Source organism: Sciurus vulgaris, assembly GCF_902686455.1.
Source record: "Sciurus vulgaris genome assembly, chromosome: 7".
In the NCBI taxonomy this organism is placed as follows: Eukaryota; Metazoa; Chordata; class Mammalia; order Rodentia; family Sciuridae; genus Sciurus; species Sciurus vulgaris.
Window position 1 is genome coordinate 76,400,666 of NC_136467.1, and position 22,089 is coordinate 76,422,754.

A 22,089-nucleotide genomic window follows, 5' to 3' on the forward strand; every position below is an offset into this window, starting at 1 on the left:
TCCTCAGCTGTTCTAATTATAGCATAATGTTTGTGATAATCATATTTCACTATTAGAAGGATCAAACTACTTTTAATAAAACAAATCAAGTAAGCATACAAAACATTTACAAAGGTGCTTATTTTTTTAAAGTTCAGTATGTAACGGACAATACTTCAATAGGAAAAATTCTTATGTTTAGCAAGACTTCTATGTACTTAACAGTAGTGTCATACTGCTTTTCAGGGAAGTTCCTGACCTGTTCTCTATAGGAGATGTGCTTTCAGGACTTTGTCTAGAGAAGGTGATGAGTAGCCCTGAGCCACTCCAGTATCTTCAGTGGGTTTATCTCATATTTTAGCTTCTGGGAGGTAACTGCAGATGAATGAGGAGTGGTGTTTGTTTATTTCGCCCACCAATCCTGCTGTTATCCAGAGTGGGGAAAATAGAGTGACCAGGTGTGGGATAGAATTGTCAATAGTACGCCAAAGTAACCAAACAAAACAGTAAAACTTAAAACAAATTTCTGTTAACATTCCTTTCCCCAATTAGGAAAGTGTTGCTGGAGTCCTAGGCTGGGGGTGGGGTGGGGGGGCTTACATTGGAAGTCTCAACATTCCAGTTCTGGCCACTTGCCCCAAATGACAAACAGAAAAAAAGTGAAGTAAGAAAGGAATTTTATTTAGGAAAGTTATATCAGGAAGACAAGGGGAAACAAATGTCCTCAGCCCTATCTCTCTGGGGTACTGGCAGAGGATCAGGTTTAACTAGGAGAAGAATTGAGGCAGGGGGGAAGAGGTATGCATAATTAAACCATCTCCATCAAACTGTGGTCTCTTTGATCATTACCTTAGGTCTGGTTCTTTGAGATCCTGGAGAAGTTATTATTTGAGGGGGAAATATGTTCTCTACCATAAGATTTCTCCTGCTTAGGTGGGCAGCCTCATCATGGGGTGATCTGCCTGCAAGGGTCACTGTTGCTGGCAGATTTAGGGCAATGACTGAAGAGACTTCTAGACATACTTGCTCAGGGGATGTGGAACAGGATGTCATAAAAATCCCTGAAAATATTGAAAATATCTTATTTATTCTTGCCTTGGTGCTTTTAGCTATGAAGAGGGATGAGAAAGTTTACATAAATTTATGGCTAATCCATTTTGGATTACCATTTTTTAGACAGACACTCCTTAAGTTTGACATGTCCATGTACAGGAATCTGATCCAGTTTAAGGAAGAAAGGAGACAACTGGGCTTGGTGGTGCATGTTGCAATCCCACCTCCTTGGGAGACTTAGGCAGGAGGCACACAAATTTGAGACCAGCCTGGGCAACTTAGTGAGAACCATCTCAAAATAAAATAATAAGGGCTGGAGATATAACTCTGGTAGACTGCTTTCCAACTGTGAGTGATGCCCTGGGTTCAATCTCTAGCATGACAAAACAAAACAAAACAAAGCAAAAAACATGCCAAACTTTATTCTGCTTTAGTTTCCCAAGTAAAGAGTCAGTACTTTTAGCAAAAGCAGCCTCTAAGTCCCTGTTATAAATGTAATATGTGTTTATTGTAGAAAGTACAGAGAAGTATAATTTACACTATATCAACAGAAATAAGTTCTCTAAACCATAGTACAAATACACTTTCTTCCAAATTTGTATTCTTCCCACTATTTTAAGGTGAATTTGGACAGGGATAGAGATTTGTGTATGATTTGCTTATATATACACACGTAAAACACTGGAAACATTATTTCTGAATAGGGAAACTAGAAATCTGGAGAAAGTGATCAAGTGCAGATAGAACAATTTTGATGACACTTTAATACTATTTATTTAGTTTGCCACATCATTTAAAAATATACAAAAACTATAAAAACTTTAATATGAAACCCTTAGTGTTCACAGTTTCTAAATAGAAGTGTGAAATAAAAATAAAATCCACTATTAAATCGTAAGTCAAATAAAATAATTTAATAAAAGCATACAGAAACATCTTTTCAACTTAATCAACCATAAAAAAGGGAATAAACAAACTAAAGAGCTTCTTCACAGCAAAGAAAACAATCAAGAACATGAAGAGAAAACCTACAGAATGAGAGAAAATCTTTCCCACCTGCACCTTAGAACATTTTCTCCAGGATATATAAAGAACTCAAAAAAACTTAACACCAAAAAAACCCCAAATAACCCAATCAGTAAATGGGAAAAGGAACTGAACAGACACCTCACAGAAGAAATATGATTGGTCAACAAGTACATGAGAAAATGTTCAACATCACTAGCAATTAGAGAAATGCAATTTAAAACCACACTGAGAGTCCATCCATCTCACTCCAGTCAGAATGGCAATTATCAAGAATACAAAAAGCAATACATGTTGGTGGGGAAAAAGGTATGTTCATACATTGCTGGAAGCCTACAAATTGGTGCAACCACTCTGGAAAGCAATATGGGAATTCCTTAGAAAACTTGGAATAGAACCACCATTTAACCCAGTTATCCCACTCCTCAGCTTATACCCAAAGGACTTAAAATCAGCATACTATAGTAATGCTGACCCATTACAGTAATGCTGTTTATAGCAGCTCAATTCACAATAGCAAAGCTACGGAGCCAATGTAGTTGCCCTTCAACAGATAAATGTATAAAGAAAATGTGGTACATATACACAATGGAATATTCCTCAGTCATAAAGAAGAATGAAATTATGGCATTTGCTAGTAAATGGATGGAACTGGAGACTATCATGCTAAGTTCAATAAGCCAATTCTCCCAAAATCAAAGACCAAATGTTCTCTCTGATATTCAAATGCCAATTCAAAATAGTAAGGGGGAAGGAGGAGTGGAAGTTCACCAGATTGGACAGTATGGGAATGGGAAAGACAGTAGAATGATTTGGACATATCTGTCCTATGTTCATATATGAATACACAAGCAGTGTAACTCCACATTATGTACAACCACACGAATGGGAAGTTATAATCCATGTATGTATGATGTGTCAAAATACATTCTACTATCATGTATAACTAAAAAGAACAAATAAAAATATTTTTAAAAGGGGGATAAAAAAGGATTAAAAGAAGGCACAGATGAAGGGAAAAGGACAGAAAATAAAGAATAAAATTTCTGAGTGAAAGTGAGGGAGGAAAGGAGTCTTTCCAAAGGACTTGAAAGATTCCCTTTCCTTGAAGCTATGAAGGCTCCAGATTTCCTAAATAGGTGGACTACGTTGAAAATATCTGGCTAAACCTTTGAGATTTAAGTGGTGGAAATTCGCGAATAATATGGACATCAGTCATCACCAAGAAAAGGTGAATGGGTGGGGTGGATACCAGAAGTAGATAAAGGAAATTTGAAAAGGTATAAGAACAGAAACAAATCAATTTATCACAGAAAATAAATAACGACAGTTTTGTTTTCTTTGGTCAGTTTATATTAAATAAAGCGTTACTTTTTGTATCATAGGAATCTCCTAAGCTTCTTCCTGGAGAGGTACGTGGTAGTTCATATCCAGTCAGTTCCTACAGAAGTAGCAGTAAGCAGAGGAGATGGAAACAGGAACCTTTGAAAGGTCACAATCTCTGTGTGGATAAAGCAGCCACAGCCACAGTTGCAGCCTGAGGAGTTGTGTAGGTTTTATGGACAAACTGGACTTAGGGGAACCTTAGAGTTAAGTGTGCCACAGTGGCAGCTCATAACACATGTGTTTTCTGTTCAGACAGCACTAGGGTTTTACAAAAGTGAAATGAGAAAAAAAGGGGCACATATATTGAGAACCATCAGTCCTCCTCAGAACTGCCTTCTGCCTTTCCTATGAATCTTTATTCAATCCAGATGCACATTAATTTTAGAAAAGTCTAAATAGACATGTTTTATTTTTCTATTTCCTACTGGAACAATGTCATAAGTCTGGAAACACTAAATATCTGTTATCTGAAATTTATAGCTCTTCTCCTGATTTTAAGAAAACATCAGGTACTTAGCTAATTAAATGTAATAGTCTGAGATTTTTGTTTATAGGAAAGTGTCAACTTTCAGGATGTTGTGTGCATGTCTTGATAAAATTACGTAGAAAATGACCGAACACTCTTTTTTCATAAGCTGACCTTGCGGTCACCACCGCCTGAAAATGGCTCAAAACAAAAATGATCTAAAGGTTGAAACAAGATAAGATCAAATTGATGTCATGGTAATTACACCAAGTACCATTCAATCATTGGATGGAATTTACTGTAATCCCTGGGCTTAGAAGCAGGTGGGAACATGCAGTTTTTATTACTCTGCTGGTATAAAAGACAGGCGAGGACTTTATTAACTGCAGTTACAGAGAAATCACCAGACGAAATTAAAATTCCTCTTCAGATTCACCATCAACTGCCCTGAATACATTCTGCAAAAAGTCCAGAAGAAGGTAATATGAATAAAATAATTTGGGGTATTTTAATTGAGGAGTAAAAATATTTGAGAATACAGAGAACCAAAAATACAGATAATTTGAGAATAGTGTGCATAAACAGAGTTAAGAAGAGAATTAGGCATTTAATCATTCTTTTTTTCTGCACTCATGATTGTATTGGGAGGAAGTCTGAAACTGTGACTGGTGACCGTAAGCTAAGATATTATCTATCAGAAGCCGGAAACCAAACGTCTCCTCCTGAGCTGCTATAGTGCCTGTCAGTATCTAAAATTTTCCTCAAGAGTTATTGGATGTCATTTGAAAGGCATTCTTTCAAAGCTAGGCAGAAGGCAAATAGATGCTATGTAAGCTGCTGATATTGTCTTATTATCAATTTTTAAATGATGTATAACGACATCTGGCAAGTTGGCCAGTAATAAAGTGGCTTACTTGTTCAGCAGAATGACCATAGCTTCTGATTGCATTTTGAATAAATGTTCTCATGAAGACTTTGAATAGTAACACTAGGATTTTTTCAATATTGTTTCCATTTTTCTTCTTTTGTAAAATGCTAATAATTGTTACTGATGACCTTGCAATGATAAATCACTTTTCCAAGTCTAATTGGCCATTCCAAGGAGTTTCTGAAAACTTTTTCCCAACCACCTTTCCAGTTGACCCTCCATAGCAGCAGGTTCTGCATTCTCTGATTCAACTAACCTCAGAACAGAAGTGTTTAAAAATTTGCAGTTGTTTAAAATATTTGTTACATGTTGCATCGTAATAATTTGCTATTGTGTTTAATTCTTTAAAAAAAGTGTAGTCACCATTTGTGAAAGATTTGTGTTTCTGTGTCAATTTTAACATTGATTCTCTTAAGTTCATTATTACTTTTTGCAGAGAGTCATTGAAATTTTAAGTGAGTACTATTTCTCACTAATTCTTGTTGAAAAAAGTAGTGTGTGAAAGTTAGAGAATAGTGTGCATAAACAGAGTTAAGAAGAGAATTAGGCATTAAAAGAGCAAATGATTATGGAACAGACAGATTCTTAGTTTCATTGTATGTTTCTTTTTAATGTAAGACTGAAATTTATATGAAAACTCCAAGAGCTGGGAACAGAAATGGCTAAATTAGGAGGTAATGTACATCTTTTCCAAAAGTAGATCAAGATAATTTTTCTTTCATAAGAAAATTTACAGGAATCAATTAATATTTCTATTAAGTCAAGAATGGCTCAAAACTTCAAATTTCCATTTTTCTATATTGTAAATCCTAGAGTAGTTTGTCATTAATTTATAGTGCTTGCCAATTCTGGTTTTTGTGTGTAACATTACAGCAGTACCATTGTAATGTTACACAAAGTAATCCAGTGATTTCTTGTTCATCAGACTCAAAGAGAATATTATAGAAAGCCTTTAGCATCCTTAATACTCTGGGGCTTAATAAGGGTTGCTTGCCTGAACTAGGGGTGGAATCAAGGGCAAAATTAGAAAAACAATTAGAAAAGACAACTGTAATGTTATGATCCATATGTGAATCAAAGTCATAATGGAAGATATGAATTAGTTGTGTACTTCTAGGCTATAGGGGTAGCACAAGTGGAAGGGTACTTTCTTAGGATCACATTACTTTCTGGGAAGTCTTTTAAATGATCTGGCATGCAGTTTTCTACTTTATGAAATAGGTGCTGTATAATGTTTCCTCAAAGAAGTATAAAGAGAAACAAACAAGTGAATGTATATCAAAGTCAAAGTTTCTCCCCTTGCTCTGCTCTCTGCCAATCAGATAGTAGTCCTTACAACTTGATCAGTAATTATATGCCTGAACTATCCCTTTTTGTCCAGATGAAATGGCTTTTCAAAGACCATTTTGAAGGACTGGGGATGTAGCTCAGTGGTATTCTTGCTTAGCATGTACAAGGCCCTGGATTTGATCTCACTTCAACTCGAATCAAATCAAATAATAAAAACAAAACAAAACATAACAAAACAAAACAAATAAGCAAAACAGTTTTGAAGATACTGAAGTCAAATAATATTTAAATAAAAAGTTACATGGTTTTACATTTAAGCTGGCACATAATAATCTGACTCCAAAAAAGACATCAGCATCTTATTTAGGGTTAAGGCATTTGAAAAAATTGTTTAATATGCTCATTGTAAAATATGATGATTTGAAGGCAGTATAGTGAAGAGTGGTTCAGAGTTTGGAGTTTGGAATTGTGAAGACATTTTAAGATTTTGATGCTGTCACTAGTTAATTATGTAAATTTTTATAGGTCACTTCACCTCTAGAATACACAACCAGTTCTTTTTGGGAATTGAACCCAGGGCCTCATGTTTGCTAGGCAAATGTCCTCACTGAGGTACAAATTTCTTTATCTATAAAAATGAGGTTGATACCTGGGGTGTAGTTCAGTGGTAGAGCACTTACCTAGCTGGCATGAGACCCTGGGTTTGATTCCTAAGAATGGATCACACACACACACACACACACACACACACACACACGCACACACACACGCATACACACGCACACACCCAAGAGAGTGATACCACACAGGATTGTCATGAACTTGGGTTCAAGGTCTTGAAAAGACTGTCTAACACTCAGTGGTGTTATTTTTATTTTTTATTTTTTGTGGTGCTGGGGATTGAATGCAGAGCTTCACACATGTTAGGCAAGCACTCTACCACTGAGCTACACACCCAGTCCCAGGTGTTATTTTTAATAAGATATTATTGTTATCAAAATAGTGTTACAGATACGACATTGAATGCTAACTGTTTAAGTCAGCTTTTTCGCTGCTGTGACTAAAAGATCTAATCTGAACAATTTTAGGATGGAAAGTTTATTTGAGGGCTCATGGTTTCTGAGGTCTCTGTCCATAGAGGGCCAGCTCCATTCCTAGGGGCTTGAGGTGAGGCAGAACATCTTGGAGATAGAGTGTGGCCAAGGGAAGCAGCTCACATGATGATCAGAAAGCAGAGGGAGGGAGAGGGAGAGGGAGGTGGGGAGGTCTCCACTTGACAGATACAAATATACCCCAATTGCTGGAGAAGTTGAACATTTTTTCATGTATTTGTTGATCAATTGTATTTCTTCTTCTGTGAAGTGTCTGTTCAGTTCCTTAGCCCATTTATTGATTGGGCTATTTGGGTTTATTTTGGTGTTTTTTGAGTTCTTTATATATTCTGGAGATTAATGCTTTATCTGAGGTGCATGTGATAAAGATTCTCTCCCAATCTATAGGCTCTCTCTTCACATTATTGATAATTTCTTTTGCTGAAAAGAAGCTTTTTAGTTTGAATCCATTCCATTTATTGATTCTTGATTTTACTTCTTACACTTTAGGGGTCTTGTTAAGGAAATCGGATCCTAGGCTGATATTGTGAAGGTTTGGACCTACTTTTTCTTCTATTAGTTAAAAAAAAAAATATATATATATATATACACACAAAATATAAAATATATATATACGCACAACCCAATTCATCGATTACCACTCAGTTAATCCCTGTCAGGGGATTAATTCACTGATTGGGTTAAGACTCTTACAACCCAATCATTTCTCCTCTGAGCCTTTTTGCATTGTCTCACACGTGAGCTTTTGGGGGACACCACACATCCAAACGGTAACACTAACTCCAACTTTTCTTACATTTTGTTGCATCTCCCCTCACAGATGAATGATATATATGGTATATAAAGGCCACCTCTCCTCTGTCTGCCCAGGGAAAGTACAGGAAGAAAGTAGAGAGGCAAGATTGTAGTCTCATATTTCACACTTTGGAGAAATTTTTATCTTAAGAATTGTTCTAAGGGATGGGTAAAGTGCTTTGCCTAGCATGTCTGAAGTCCTGGGTTTGACCCAAGACACCTCCAAAACTAAACTAAACTAAAAAGAGTTGTTCTAGTTACTTCTTGCCATGCATAAAAGTGCCTGAAAACTTAGTGGATAAAACAACAAATTATTGTTATCTCTCAAAGTTCTGTTGGTAGATCAGGCTTAGTTGGGATTTTCTGTGCAGTCAGAGAGCAGCTGGTGCTGGAGTCATGTCACAGCTTAACGGGAATGGCTTCTTTACTCATTTACCCCTCATTACTTCTTGGGCTTTTTTCCCTCTCTCCTTGTGGCCTTTCCTGTTCTTGAGTCTTTCCATGTGGCTTGGTCTTATCCCATGGTGGTCCTTGGAGAGTAGCATTTCTTACATATCGACTGGTTTCTAAGAGACAGGAAGCAAGGAACTTCCAGGTCATTTCGGGAAGCATTCACAACTTAACCAGTGTCACTCTTGCCCTATTCCATGGTCTAAGCAGTGATAGGGCCTACATAGATCAAATGGGGTACAGAAGTAGATGTAACACCTTCTGATACGGAGTGGCAAGATCATACTGCTGAGAGAGGTTTTTGTGACAGTTACAAACTACCATAGGGGCAAAAACTTTGGGACAATGAACAAAAGGACTTCTCTTCACAGCCCCTCTGCTCTGTTTTATCACAGAAGAAAGTCCTTATTAAGTAACATGCTGGGATTGATTAAACAACAATCAACCTGTTTATCTTGTTATTGAAAAGCCTTAGGCAAATTAAACGTTTTTATGCTTTTGTGCTTTTAAATGTGAATGATAACGTCATGTGTCAAAAGATGACATAAAAACAGCTCAAATAAATGTAACAAAATATAATGTGCAAAATTAAAGAGTTGTAAGAAAGATTCTGATACTTTCTGAAATGCTTCATGTAACTTTTCTGGAGGTTTTGCTTTTCTGAAAGAAATTAACATTAGCCTTTGTTTTAACCCTTATAGTATTCATTACTAAAATAATGTTGATTTTTAAAATGACAATATTTGAAATTCTCCTTTATTTTTATTTATATTTGTTTTTGAGATGGGGTTTCACTATGTTGCGCAGATTGGTCTCAAACTCCTGGGCTCAAGTGATCCTCCCACCTCAGCCTCCCAAGTAGCTGGGAGTATAGGTGTGTGCTGCCACATTTGACTGAAGTTGTCCTTTAAAGCAATATTTTATGGTACAGAGTTTGTCATATTAAAATTTCTTGTTGATTTTTTGCAACATAGATTTAGTATGCAGAGAATTTTTGAAAATGCTGATGTGCTAGAATACCAGAAGGATAATGGAAAAAACCCAAGATTTTAATTACATAATTATGTTAGCACTGTGAAACATTTTAAAGTAACAATTAAAATAGAATATTATAAGTCCCTTAAATTTAGTCAAATTGACTAAATTTTTGTAGGGCTTCATAAACTCTTCTATATGTTATTCTTAACTATGGCAACACCACCCCCTTTAAAAGTTATTTTCTGACAATTTCATTAGGAAAACAAGTTGCCTCCCTTTTAAAATTCTGTGAGCAGAAAACACTGTTAAATTGTTGATAAATTGAAATCCTGTTCCAAATACTGCTGCCAAATTGTGAGACTTGACTTGGTCTTATTTTCCTTTGGTACTGGGGCCTTTTGGGGATTTGGGGGATGGCTATATTTGCCATCTCTACCTGCTGGGGAAGTTGCTTGAACTGGTGAGTATATGAAGCTCCTGTATGAATGTCGAAACAATAGAACATACATTTACTGCTGTGATGTTTCTTTTTCCATCAGACACATGTTCTTTATTCTCATGGTTTTTCATCAGTCCATTTTCTTGTTCCTAGCCTACCAAATGTCTCAATGTCTGAAAATACTTTCATTACAGCAGTTTTCACTTCAATTCACAGGTATTTGCCTTTGTGTCGAGTCCTCCATTTTGCTCTGAGGTCCTCAGATGGCAAAAAACTTATTCATATTTATATCGCCCATGCTTGTGTCACTCCCTGGCATGCAGCTGGTTCTTACAGCTTTTACATCTTCCAAGCATTCGGTTGGGCCTGTAAATGTGGTACTCTATAGCACTTGACCTCCTGACAAATTATCTAAAACTTCTCTTTTTATAAGAGAGACATTATTTACATCAAAGAATGGATGAGGTGGATTGTAGGGGGTATTAACCAGTCTGTCTTCTTCCCCCCAATTTCTCAATCATCCTTGGTCACCTCATTTGGAAAATACTCTCAGTGAATGTGTTAACAATTCTCAAGGTCACTAACGCCCAAGAGCAACATGTGAGCATTTATGCAGAGGAACAGGAAACCTGGAGGATCTTGAGATTGGGGTGTGGAACACTGGATCATGAAAGACACTCAAGACTGACTTGGGGGTTCAGAATGTAAGCATAAGGTAAAGATCCACTTCCTGGATCTAGGGCACATGAAGAGAGAAAATTGGTAGCCAGATCCACTTCAAGGGGAGTTTCCTGACCACTGACTTCAGGGTCTTTATAGTGGTCCATGTGCTGCCAGAGGTGGTTCGTTGGCCAGAGATAGAGGTCAGAGCCTACAGAAGGGCAGAGGCTTGGTTTGTGGAAGTTGGTGAGATGGAATCCAAACTTTCCACTTTCCCTTGAAAGTTTTTACCTTCAAAGCTTTCATTAAGCTGAACTGCCGCCTTCTTCTCTGAGCCATGCAAGATGCTGACATTTTCAGGCCTATTCTTTGTTTGATAAACCATTTCTGAATACCTGTCTCATGGCAGGCTATGTGCTGGGACTCAAGACTTTTCCTTCAAGATGCTCCCTCCCATTAGTGATCAATCACAAAAGGCAGCCCACTTTACTCCCCTTCTTATTTTGCTAGATCAAAGTTAATGAGGTGAAGCCATAGGTCAACCCTCTAGAAGTCAGTTAGATTTAATCTGTTGGGTTAACATAGTACTACACCTCTAATCCTAGCCAGTCATCTCAAAAATGTGCTATGAGTCATTTGAGCTTCCTGGCACTGACAGCACAGATGAATCATCCCAGCTGTCACCACCATTAGAAAACCCACAAACTTCACCACTTTCTGGCAGCGAGGAGCAATGGAAACACCTTTGCAAGTGAAGGGCAGGATGCCACATTGTTTGAAGCACTTGTAATCTTCTTGGAACAAAATGGGCTGGGGATGTCTCACTCAATGAGTGCTTGCCTAGTATGTGTGAGGCCTTGGGTTCCATCTCTATTACTGTGATACAACCACCTCCATCGCCAAACCATATATATATATATATATATATATGTATATACATATATATATATATACACACACACATACACATACATATATATGCATACACACATGCTTATGTTTATATACATATATATGTGTATATATATGTATATCTATATATACATTTATGTGTCTGTATGGTACATTGGTAGAATGTTTACCTATTTCATAAATCACTTAATATTTTAATTATATATCATAATAAATAATATGTAAACATGTTAACTAATGATGGTTTATAGTAATTACTTTTTTTTATATTTCAATAATGCCATCTTCTGCTCATTGTCACTTTAGTCCAAGACTCTAAATTAGTGTGCACAGTTTGCTAGAAACAGACAGCCAATTTAAATCCTGATTATATTAATGATTTATTTTGAATTAATATGAATTCTATATCTTATCATAAAATGGTTCCTGCCTATGGCATAAGATTCACATATTAATCAACTACCAATTACATAAGCCAGAACATACCATTACTAATGAATTTATGTGAAAATATTTTATTTTATTGAACATTTATTTTAAGTTGTCATTCAAGGGTTATCTTGCTCCTTGTAGTGAATTACAACTCTGTTACCAACTAATGATTGACATTGCTATTACCCTTCAAAATTCCAACATATTTGTATTCTGAACATATTTGTATTGAGCATTTATTCTGTGCCTTATGCTAGGGCAGAGGTGGATTAGAGAATCATAGCTTTTATCCTTAAGAAGCTTTCATATGGAAGGAATGATAACAGGCACATAAATGGCTGGACCATGGAACATCATGTAAGAACTATAAGCAAAGTGATAGGTGAATGCCATAGAGAGTTATTAATTCTGGCTTTAGGGTTGGGTAAAATCTTCATGGTGAAGCTGGGCAGCTCTTTAAAGAACTCTGAGGTGGTTGGACTGAGAAGCAGGAGAAAGGTCTTCCAGGCCAAGTTGAGAACACACATTTTCTTGGATTCCCATTATTTTGATGAGGTAACAACATGTTGAGTGGACATTGAAGACAGGGTCCATGATGTTTTGTAAGGTACTCTCTTGGAATATCAGGAGGCCAAGATTGGTAAATCTGATTTTATATTGTGCACGTGTTTGAAAAATATCATAAATTCCAGCTGAGTGTAATTATTTTTCCTGCTCTATTCTTAATTTTTTTCTTCCAAATTCTAAAACAGAAAAATCTGAAGGTGATAAGGATGATAAAAATTATTCAGATATTTTCAGGGCTGAAGGTGTGTAACCCAGGGGTAGGGAGTTTGCCTAGAATGTACCAGCTTGTGAGTTTAATACTCAATATGGCTAAATAAATAAATAAAGCTTTCAGAAACACCTAGAATTCAAGGATTAATCTCTTTCTGCAGAGTTAAATTATCTCTTTTAAAAATAAAGATAAAAAGATGGGGGTTTCTGCTATTGTAAGTCACAGCAAAGGTGACTTTGATTCCATTTTTTCATTCTCCCTTTTATCATAAAGCAAACTCTAAAATGTACCTTGGGGCTGGGATGTAGCTTGGAGGTAGAGCACCTGCCTAGCATGCAGCAAGGCTCTGGGTTTGATCTCTAGCACTGAAAAAAAAAGTGCATTGACTTCAAGTTTTTATATTCTGAAATCTTGTTATAAATGTTTCTCTCTGAATTAATTCTGATATATTTGTTCACTGCATAATGGCTGAATTTTCATAATATATGAGATGCAATATCAAAGCATGAAAATGATACTTGCTTAAAAAGGAAATCAATTTTAATTCCAAGATTTTTTCCTTATGGCTTATATATTCTTTAGGGCAGTGATTCTCCGACTTTTTGGTCCCAGAATCCATGCACTTCAAAAAATAATTGTAGAATCCAAAGAACTTTGGTTTATGAGGTTGTATCTACTAGTATTTTTAAAATACTTTTTTAGCTGTTGATAGACCTTTATTTTACTCATTTATTGTATATGGTGCTGAGAATTGAACCCAGTGCCTCACACATGCTAGGCAAGTGTTCCACCACTGAGCCACAACCCCAGCCTCTACTAGTATTGAATAGTTTAAGTATTATGGTAGAAAAAGTTTTGAAATATTTATTTAAAAGACAACCAATTTGTTGTATGTTAACACAAATAACATATGTGTATTTAAAATGACAAATTTCAATACAAAAACATTGGTAAGAGTTCAAATTTCTTTAATGTTTGACCACGAGAGATTTCATATGCTTCAGTCTGATGGAATAGACCATCTAAAAATTTTTTCTGGACACTCAAGGGGATGAAAAGCAAAAAGGCAAAAAACATTTTAGCATTATTATGAAATCATTTTGACCTCAGACTCATTGAAAGTGTTTGGGGCTCCAAAGATCACACTGATTTAATACAGGATTTATTCATCTCTAAGTTACTTATATATAAATATATATGTTAGGCGGAAATGCTGACATATGTATGTTTTCACCTCCAAATACAAGTCTGTACCTCTCTGTTATAAACTGTTAATTCTGCTGCCTGACAAATTATTATTAGTAGTACTACTATTTTGGTACTGGTGATTAAACCAGGGGTACGTTACCTCTGAGCTCCATCCCTTTTATTTTTTTATTTTGATGCAAGTTCTCATTAAGTTGTGATTGTCCTGCCTCCACCTCCCAAGTAGCTGGGACTGTAGGCAACAAATTATTTTTAAAAAGTGTTAGGGGTTAATATAAATATCTAGCAAAAACCTGGTCATATTAGTCTACATGAAAAATAACTGCAAATTTGACTCATTTTTTTTTTTGCATTAGTAAGGATTGAACCCAGAGCCTCATGTATGTTGGGCAAGCATGCTACCATTGAGCTACATATCCAACCCTTCTTAAAAAAATTTCATTATTTTTTCCACTGATTAATTTTTTTTAAGTTTCCTTTTTTATGCATTCTTTCTTTTTTTGTTCATAGTAATTACCAAAATTTAAAGAGCTTTAATTTAAAATCTTTTTTTATTAAAATCTTTTTTATTTTTACAGACACATTTTGATTCATTGTACACAAATGGGGTACAACTTTTCATTTCTATGGTTGCACACAATGTGTATTCATGCCATTCATGTAATCATACCTATTTATAGGGTAATGCTGTCTGTTTCATTCTACTGTTTTTCCATCCCCACCCCCTCCCAGCCCTTTTTCCTCTACACCATCCAAAATTCCTTCATTCTTCTCTTCCCCCCGCCAACCCCCATCATTATATATTGTCATGTACTTATCAGAGAAAACATTTGGCCTTTGGTTTTTTGGGCTTGGCCTATTTCACTTAGCATGATATTTTCCAACTTCATCCATTTACCAGCAAATGCCATAATTTTATTTTTCTTTATGACTAATATTCCATTGTGTATATATACCACAGTTTCTTTATCCATTCATCAATTGAAGGGCATCTAGGTTGGATCCACAATCTAGCTATTATGAATTGAGCTGCTATGAACATTGATGTGGCTGCATCACTGTAGCATGCTGATTTTAAGTCCTTTGAGTATAAACCGAGGAGTGGGATAGTTGGGTCAAATGGTGGGTCCATTTCAAGCTTTCTGAGGAATCTCCATACTGCTTTCTAGAGTGGCTGTACCAATTTGCAACTCCATCAGCAACGTATGAGTGTGCCTTTTTCCCCACATCCACGCCAACACTTATTATTGCTTGTGTTCTTGATAATAGCCATTATAATTGCAGACAGATGAAATCTTAGGGTGGTTTTAATTTGCATTTCTCTAATTACTAGAGATGATGAGCCCTTTTTCATATATTTTTTGATCACCTGTATATCTTCTTCTGTGAAGTGTCTGCCCATTTCCTTAGCCATTTATTGATTGGGTTCTTTGTATTTTGGGTGTAAAGATTTTAAGTTCTTCATAAACTTTGGAGATGAGTGCTCTGTGTGTGTGGAAAGATTTTCTCCCACTCTGTAGGCTCTCTTTTCACATTGTTGGTTGTTTCCTGTGCTGAGAAAAAACTTTTTAATTCGAATCTATCACACTTATTGATTCTTGCTTTTAGTTCTTGTGCTATGGGGGTCTTGTTAAGGGAGTCTGGTCCTAAGCCAATGTGATGGAGATTCGGGCCTACTTTTTCTTCTAATTCCCAGATCCTTGATCCATTTTGAGTTGAGTTTTGTACAGGGTGAGATAGGGATTTGGTTTCATTTTACTGCATATGGATTTCCAGTTTTCCCAGCACCATTTGTTGACGAGGTTACCTTTTCTTTTTAAGTTGTTGGCACCCTTGGCTAGTATGAGGTTACTGTACTTATGTGGGTATTTCTTCGTGTCTTCTATCCTGTACCATCAATCTACTTGTCTATTTTGGTGCCAGTACCATGCTGTTTTTGTTACTATTGCCCTATAGTAGAGTTTAAGGTCTGGTATAGTGATACCTCCTGCATCAGTCTTCCTGCCCAGGATTGCTTTAATGCATTCTTTAATTGTAACTGCACACAATACCTTTATTTATGTGATGCTGAGGATGGAACCTAGTGCCTCACACATGCTAGGTGCACATTCTACCACTGAGACACTGCCCCAGCCCCCACTGATTAATTTTTAAATTTATTTTTCATTGGTTCTTTTTAGTTACACATAACAATAGGATTCATTCTGACATAATTATAAAAGCATGGAATAGAATTTGTTCTAATTCAGGCCTCAATACTTTCCTTTTCCCCCTTCTTCCTCCCTGTTTCCTTCCTTCTACTGTACTGATCTTTCAGCAATTTACTTACAGTTTTTTTTTTTTCCATTAGTGTCTTGTGGATGTACATGATGGTGAGATTCACTGTGGTATATTCATAGATGTACGTAGGATTGCCCCTGCTGGTCTTGAACTTGTGATCCTCATGCTTTAGCCTCCTGAGTAGCTGGTATGACAGATGTGCACCACTGTACCTGGCATCACATGGGATCTTAAATCTCATTCTGCACTTAAAAAAAAAAAGAAAACTCTTTTAAATTTGAGTAAATATAGATTTAGAGAAATTTGCGAAAAATAAAATAATGTACAAGAAGATCCCAAACATCCTGCAACTAATTTCTCCCAATAATTATTTTATGTAATTATAGTACAATGTGAATCCAGAAAATTGACAATGCTATAATTCACAGAGCTTATTCAGGTTTCACTAGTAAAGTATGTGTGTGTGTGTTTGGTTCTGTGCAATTTTATCCCTGTGTAGAGCAGTATGACTGATGTCACAATCAAGATGCACAATTGTTCCATCACCACATGGCTCCCTTGTTCTGTCCTTTTATAAACATACTTATCCTCAACTCCTCTCCTAACTTTTTCAAACTGCTAATCTATTTTCCAACTCTATAATTTTGTGATTCAACAGCATTATATAAATGGAATTATATAGTATGCAACCTTCACTCAGCATACTTCCCTTGAGGTCCACGCAAGCTGATGTGTGTATCAGTGGTGTGTTCTTTTATGTTGCTGCCTAGTATTCCATGGTATGAAGGTACCATCGTTTGTATAACCATTCATCTTTTAAGGGGCACTTATGTTGTTTTCAGTTTTAGGCTATTATAAATAAAGTTTCTATGAACATCCATACATAAGTTTTGTGGGAACACACTTTTCATTTATCTGAGACAAATGCCAAAAGAGTATAGATGTTGAGTCATAAGGTATCTGTTTGGTTTTGTGAGAAACTGTCAAACTGTTTTCCAGAGTGGTTGTAACATTTCACATTCCCATCAGTAGTGTCTGAGTTATCCTATTTCTCTGTATCCATGCCAACATTTGGAATTATACATTTATTTTAGACATTCTGATCATTATAGTTTTAATTTGTATTTCCTTAATGGCTGAGGATGCTGAATGTGTATGCTTATTTTTCATCTATAAATTCTCTTCATTGCAATATTCATTTTATAATCAAATTATTTTTTCTGTTGAGTTTCAGGAGTCTTCTATATGATTTAGATATTAGTCCTTTGTTGGATATGTGGTTTGAAATGTTTTCTCTAGTTCAGTGTCTTGTATTTTCTTCCTTTGAAGAGGATTAACTCCTGATTTGGATGAGGTACAATTTGTCATTTTTCCTTTTATGCACCATGATTTTGCTTCTAAATCTAAAAACTTTTCACCCAGCCCTAGGTTCTGAATTTTTTAAAAATTTTAATAATTTTGTATTGAAGTTTCTGATCCATTTTGCATTAGTTTTTATATAAGGCCAGAGGTTTAAGTTGAGTCCTTCCTCCTCCCCTTTCCCCCTCCTCCTCCTCCTCCTCCTCCTTCTTGTTCTTCCCTTTTGCTTATGGTTAGTGTCTCTAGTAGCAGTTGTTGAAAAGTTGAGTTCCTCAGGTCAGTTGTTTTGTATCTTTGTCAAAAACCAGCTGGGCATATGTATGTTTATATGGGTCTGAGTACTCTCCTCTGTCCTATTGGTCTATCTATCCCTCTGCCAAAATTATTCTGTTTTGATTACTTCAGCTATATAATGTGTCCAATTTATTTATTTATCTCTCTATGTATTTATTCAGTGCTGGAGATCAAACCCAGGGCCTCAGACATGCTAGGCAAGAAAGTGCTCTATCACTCAGGTATACCTCCATCCCTGATAAGAAGTTTTCACACTGAAAATGGTGATTGCTCTCACTTTCTAGAATAGTCTTAGCTATTCTATATCTTATACCTTTCAATATTATTACCAAGTCATAATAGTAATCTTAATTTTATTTATGAAACTGTTCTGGGATTTTTTTCTTTCAGTTGTGGGATTGAACCCAGAACCTCATGCATAGTGGGCAAGTGCTCTACCATTGAGCCACATGCCAAGATCCAGTGTTGGGATTTTTATAGGCATTTCATTTAAAGGCACAGTTTAATTTCTGTTTTGCAAATGAGAACACTGGGGCTTCTTAAAAGGATGACATATTTTATTTATTTTGTAAATTTTTTTAGTTGTAGATGGACACAATACTTTTATTCTATTTATTTATTTTTATGTGGTGCTGAGGTTTGAACCCAGTGACTCACATGTGCCAGGTAAGTGCTCTACCACTAAGTCACAACCCCAGCCCAAGGGATGGCATATTTTAAAAGAGAATTTATCGTTGTTATTAAGCCCAACTCACTTGTTTATGTGGGAAATGGAAAGATTCAGTTTCCTATCTCTTTCCTAAATAAAACTTGCTTTTTTGATTACATGACTTTAGAGTGTGTTGGAACTTGAAAGCAACACCCATCAGTGACTACTGTAAATAATAAGGTTAAAACTGCTGGTTTTTGTTACAATTGGTAAGCCAAGATGACAGCATGATGATGATTGTGATGATGATGATGATTTTGTCATGTCTTTATTTCAGAAGAGCCATGGATTACTACAGAAAATATGCAGTTGTCATCCTGGCTACATTGTCTGTGTTTCTGCATGTTCTCCATTCCTTTCCTGATGGAGAGTTTGCGATGCAGGGTATGTGACCAAACTTGTATTTGAGGTAATAAGGACAACACGCATTTCTAGATGTACATCAATAACTCCATTAACTACATGTCTACTTCTTTTTCAAATGTGATAAATCATCACTAGTGGATACATATCGAGGCACTTGTGGACAGTGAACATAAAATCAAATTAGGTTCAGAAAATGTACAGTGAAAATGATATCTTACACATCCACTTAAAAAGCAGCCTGTACATTTTCATCTGAAATAGGATCCTTATTATTCTTTATCTGAATTTTACAAGAAGAAAATGTTCTTCATTTGGTTAGCTCAGTTATTTTTTCCACATTTCTCCCAGAAGATTTGAGAAGATTTTAACATTGCTTCTGTGGATGAATTTTCACATCACTTAACAAGTGAGAAAAACAAAACCATTTATATGCAGTAAATTTATTTTGCTGTATTGCTAGAGAATCTCATATAGTGGCTGATATAATTCTATCAGCTTTGAAATCGTAAGCTACTACTAGTTATGGTTTTCCTCTAGATGAATGGTAATATTTTAATCCTTGGTCCCAAGTGCAGATGCCTGTTCTAATATTAGGCTTTCTACACTCACCAAACTGTCTTAATTCTGACATATTTTTCTCTGTCAATATTTGGAGTTTCTATGGGGAAAAAACAATAGCAGATTCTAAAGGGGAAAATATTTTGCCTCTGGGCAAAAGTCTCCTTTCGGATGAACATGGTGTTTTCATCTGTCAAGTTTTGTGCTCTCTGTAAGCATACTATTAGCTTTGGGATAAAGATTCCATGCTTGAAGAGAGAGAAACCACTACAACTGAAATTTCCCATGCAGCTCTGCAAAAATTGTTTTGTTGTGAAGATAACTATAATCAGTACAAATAGATATTATATATGAAAACCAGTATACAGCCAAAAGTATTTATTTATTTCTCTATTCTTTTCCATGGAATAAAATTTGCTATGCCATAATAAGGAAAAAATCATAGTTTCTCTTCAAATCCTCTTTGGATTATTTGACTTCTTTTTTGTTGTTCTGTTTTCATTTTTGATTTGTTTGTTTGTTTGTTTGTTTTTTTGTCTGACAGGTTGCCCAGAATGTAAGCTAAAAGAAAACAAATATTTCTCCAAGCTGGGTGCCCCCATTTATCAGTGCATGGGCTGCTGCTTCTCCAGGGCATACCCGACTCCAGCAAGATCCAAGAAGACAATGCTGGTACCAAAGAACATCACCTCGGAGGCCACATGCTGTGTGGCCAAAGCATTTACCAAGGTAAGAATTTCAAGGGCCTTAGAAAACTTTTAAATAGCCTAACCAGAGAAATGGCCATAAAGTATATTCACAGGATTTAGTGCCAAAGGTATTTAATGACCTATCTTTTCTTGGTTGTTGTAGTCACAAGCCGGCTGCATTTGTACCCTATTTGTACCCTTTTTTTTTTTTTTTGCAGTGCTGAGGATTGAAACCAGGGCCTATGCCCTTAATTAAAAGTCAGCTAAGACAAGAAGGTTGATTTTATTAAAATAGAAAGTAGAATAGTAGCTGCTAGAGGCTAAGAAAGGTGTGAGGGGTGGAGGTGTAGAGGGAGGTCAGATATTGGGTAACAAAATATAGTTACCCAGGAAGAGTAAGTTCTTGCATTCTACAGCACAGTAGGATGACCATAGTTCACAAAAATTTGTTAGGTGTTTTATAGAGAACTAGAAGAAAAGAATTCAAAGTTTCTCTACACAAAAAATGACAAATGTTTAAGAAAATGAAAATGCTGTTACCACGACACGATCATTACATATTGTACACGTGTCAAATTATCACACTGCACCTCATCAATACCTGCCATATTTATTATGCCAAGAAAATTTAAAAACTAAAAAATAGTCAGGGGGCTGGGATGTAGTGCAATGGGAGACTGCCTAGCATGCATGGGGCCCTGGGTTTGATCCCACCTACTGCAAAATAAATGACTACATAAGTGAATAAGTAAATAAAAATAAATTGGTGGGTTTTTATTGGGGGGGGGTAGGAATGTAGCTCAGTGTCACAGTGCTTGTCTAGTATGCACAAGGTGCAGGTTTGGAACTCCAGCACTGGAAGGAAGGAAGGAAAGAAAGAAATGGAGGAAGATGAGGAGGAAGGAATGAAGGAGGAAAGAAAGAAGTCATCTGCCTATAGATACAGGCTAGATTTATTCAGAATGAGAACAGGGGTGTGGGTAACAGGGGCAGGTTGGGAGAAATTGTAGCCTATGTATATGATGTAAACTTGACCTTTTAGAGTGAAAATATATCCTGAAATAGAGAATATGCAAACATAGCAATCATCTATTTACTTCAGTTGGCTACAATTTGATTTAACATTTTCCAGTTTTGCCCCTTTGTCCCTGTCTCTCATCTGTCTCTCATCTTTTCCTTCCCTTCAGGCCACGGTAATGGGACATGCCAGAGTGGAAAACCACACCGAGTGTCACTGCAGCACTTGTTATTATCACAAATCCTAAACATATTTCAAGGTGCAGTGTTGATGACTGATGATTTGGTGAAAAGGAAAATTAGGTTGTTCAGCTTTTGTAACCTGCAAGATAAAGCCCTCCTTTCCCTCACCAGCCCATTCTGACGTGCTTCAAGGACACACTGCCGCTTCATTGCTTGTCTCCTTATCCTGTGGTGTAATCAGCAGCCTAGCTCTTTCATTTGGAATGAATTATAGCATTTAGCATGACCATAAAATGCGTTTCCATTGGAAATAAAGCTTTTAAAATCATCGCTCAGTCACCGAATTATCATTTTTTCTTAAAAGTAAAGCCAATTGCTTTTGAAAGGATTTGTGGAAGAGAGTGAGCCAATAGGTGATTTGGAACCATGTGTGTTTAGTGACTTGATTTTGGAGAATCTTGCTCCCACCAAGCCTTCTAGAAGCTGGCTGTGAGTCCTTTCAGCCAGGGGGACAGTTATGACAATCCACTGAGGTCAGAGGAGAAAATATGAGAACTTCTATATCTATTCACTTCTAAATCACTCTTTAAATTTCCATTTTGATGGATTTTATGAAAACATAAAAATCCATTACTATGGTAATACATGTATACAAGTTAGAAACAAATAATCATGCATATATTGAGGTTGCTGGATCAGAACCTCTTTACTGGTAGAAATATGCAATCAAAACACATGACTGGG

General features: G+C 36.1%; 1 protein-coding gene across 4 annotated transcripts; it reads left to right on the forward strand.

Moving 5' to 3' along the window:
* Window positions 1-4,266: 4,266 nt before the first annotated feature.
* LOC306665450 (glycoprotein hormones alpha chain) lies at window positions 4,267-21,814 on the forward strand. 4 transcript variants are annotated; one of them, XM_079147019.1, is made up of 5 exons: window positions 4,281-4,389; window positions 5,457-5,512; window positions 18,810-18,916; window positions 20,001-20,185; window positions 21,333-21,814. In XM_079147019.1, exons 3-5 carry the CDS (start codon window positions 18,817-18,819, stop codon window positions 21,408-21,410), a joined length of 363 nt encoding a protein of 120 aa, XP_079003145.1. In that variant the 5' UTR covers window positions 4,281-4,389; window positions 5,457-5,512; window positions 18,810-18,816; the 3' UTR covers window positions 21,411-21,814. The 4 variants fall into 4 exon arrangements, with proteins under 4 accessions (XP_079003144.1, XP_079003145.1, XP_079003146.1 ...); XM_079147018.1 differs by lacking the exon at window positions 5,457-5,512 and having other exon boundaries at window positions 4,267-4,389; window positions 21,333-21,812; XM_079147020.1 differs by lacking the exons at window positions 4,281-4,389; window positions 5,457-5,512 and adding an exon at window positions 18,036-18,044.
* Window positions 21,815-22,089: the final 275 nt, after the last annotated feature.

What these genes read in the sequence shown, in the direction of transcription:
- LOC306665450 (XM_079147017.1), top strand. Translation starts at nt 18,760, where the DNA reads ATGATGATGATTGTGATGATGATGATGATTTTGTCATGTCTTTATTTC. An exon ending in TGGAGAGTTTGCGATGCAGG is followed by an intron (nt 18,917 to 20,000) that starts GTATGTGACCAA and finishes TTTGTCTGACAG; the next exon opens with GTTGCCCAGAATGTAAGCTA. An exon ending in TGGCCAAAGCATTTACCAAG is followed by an intron (nt 20,186 to 21,332) that starts GTAAGAATTTCA and finishes CCTTCCCTTCAG; the next exon opens with GCCACGGTAATGGGACATGC.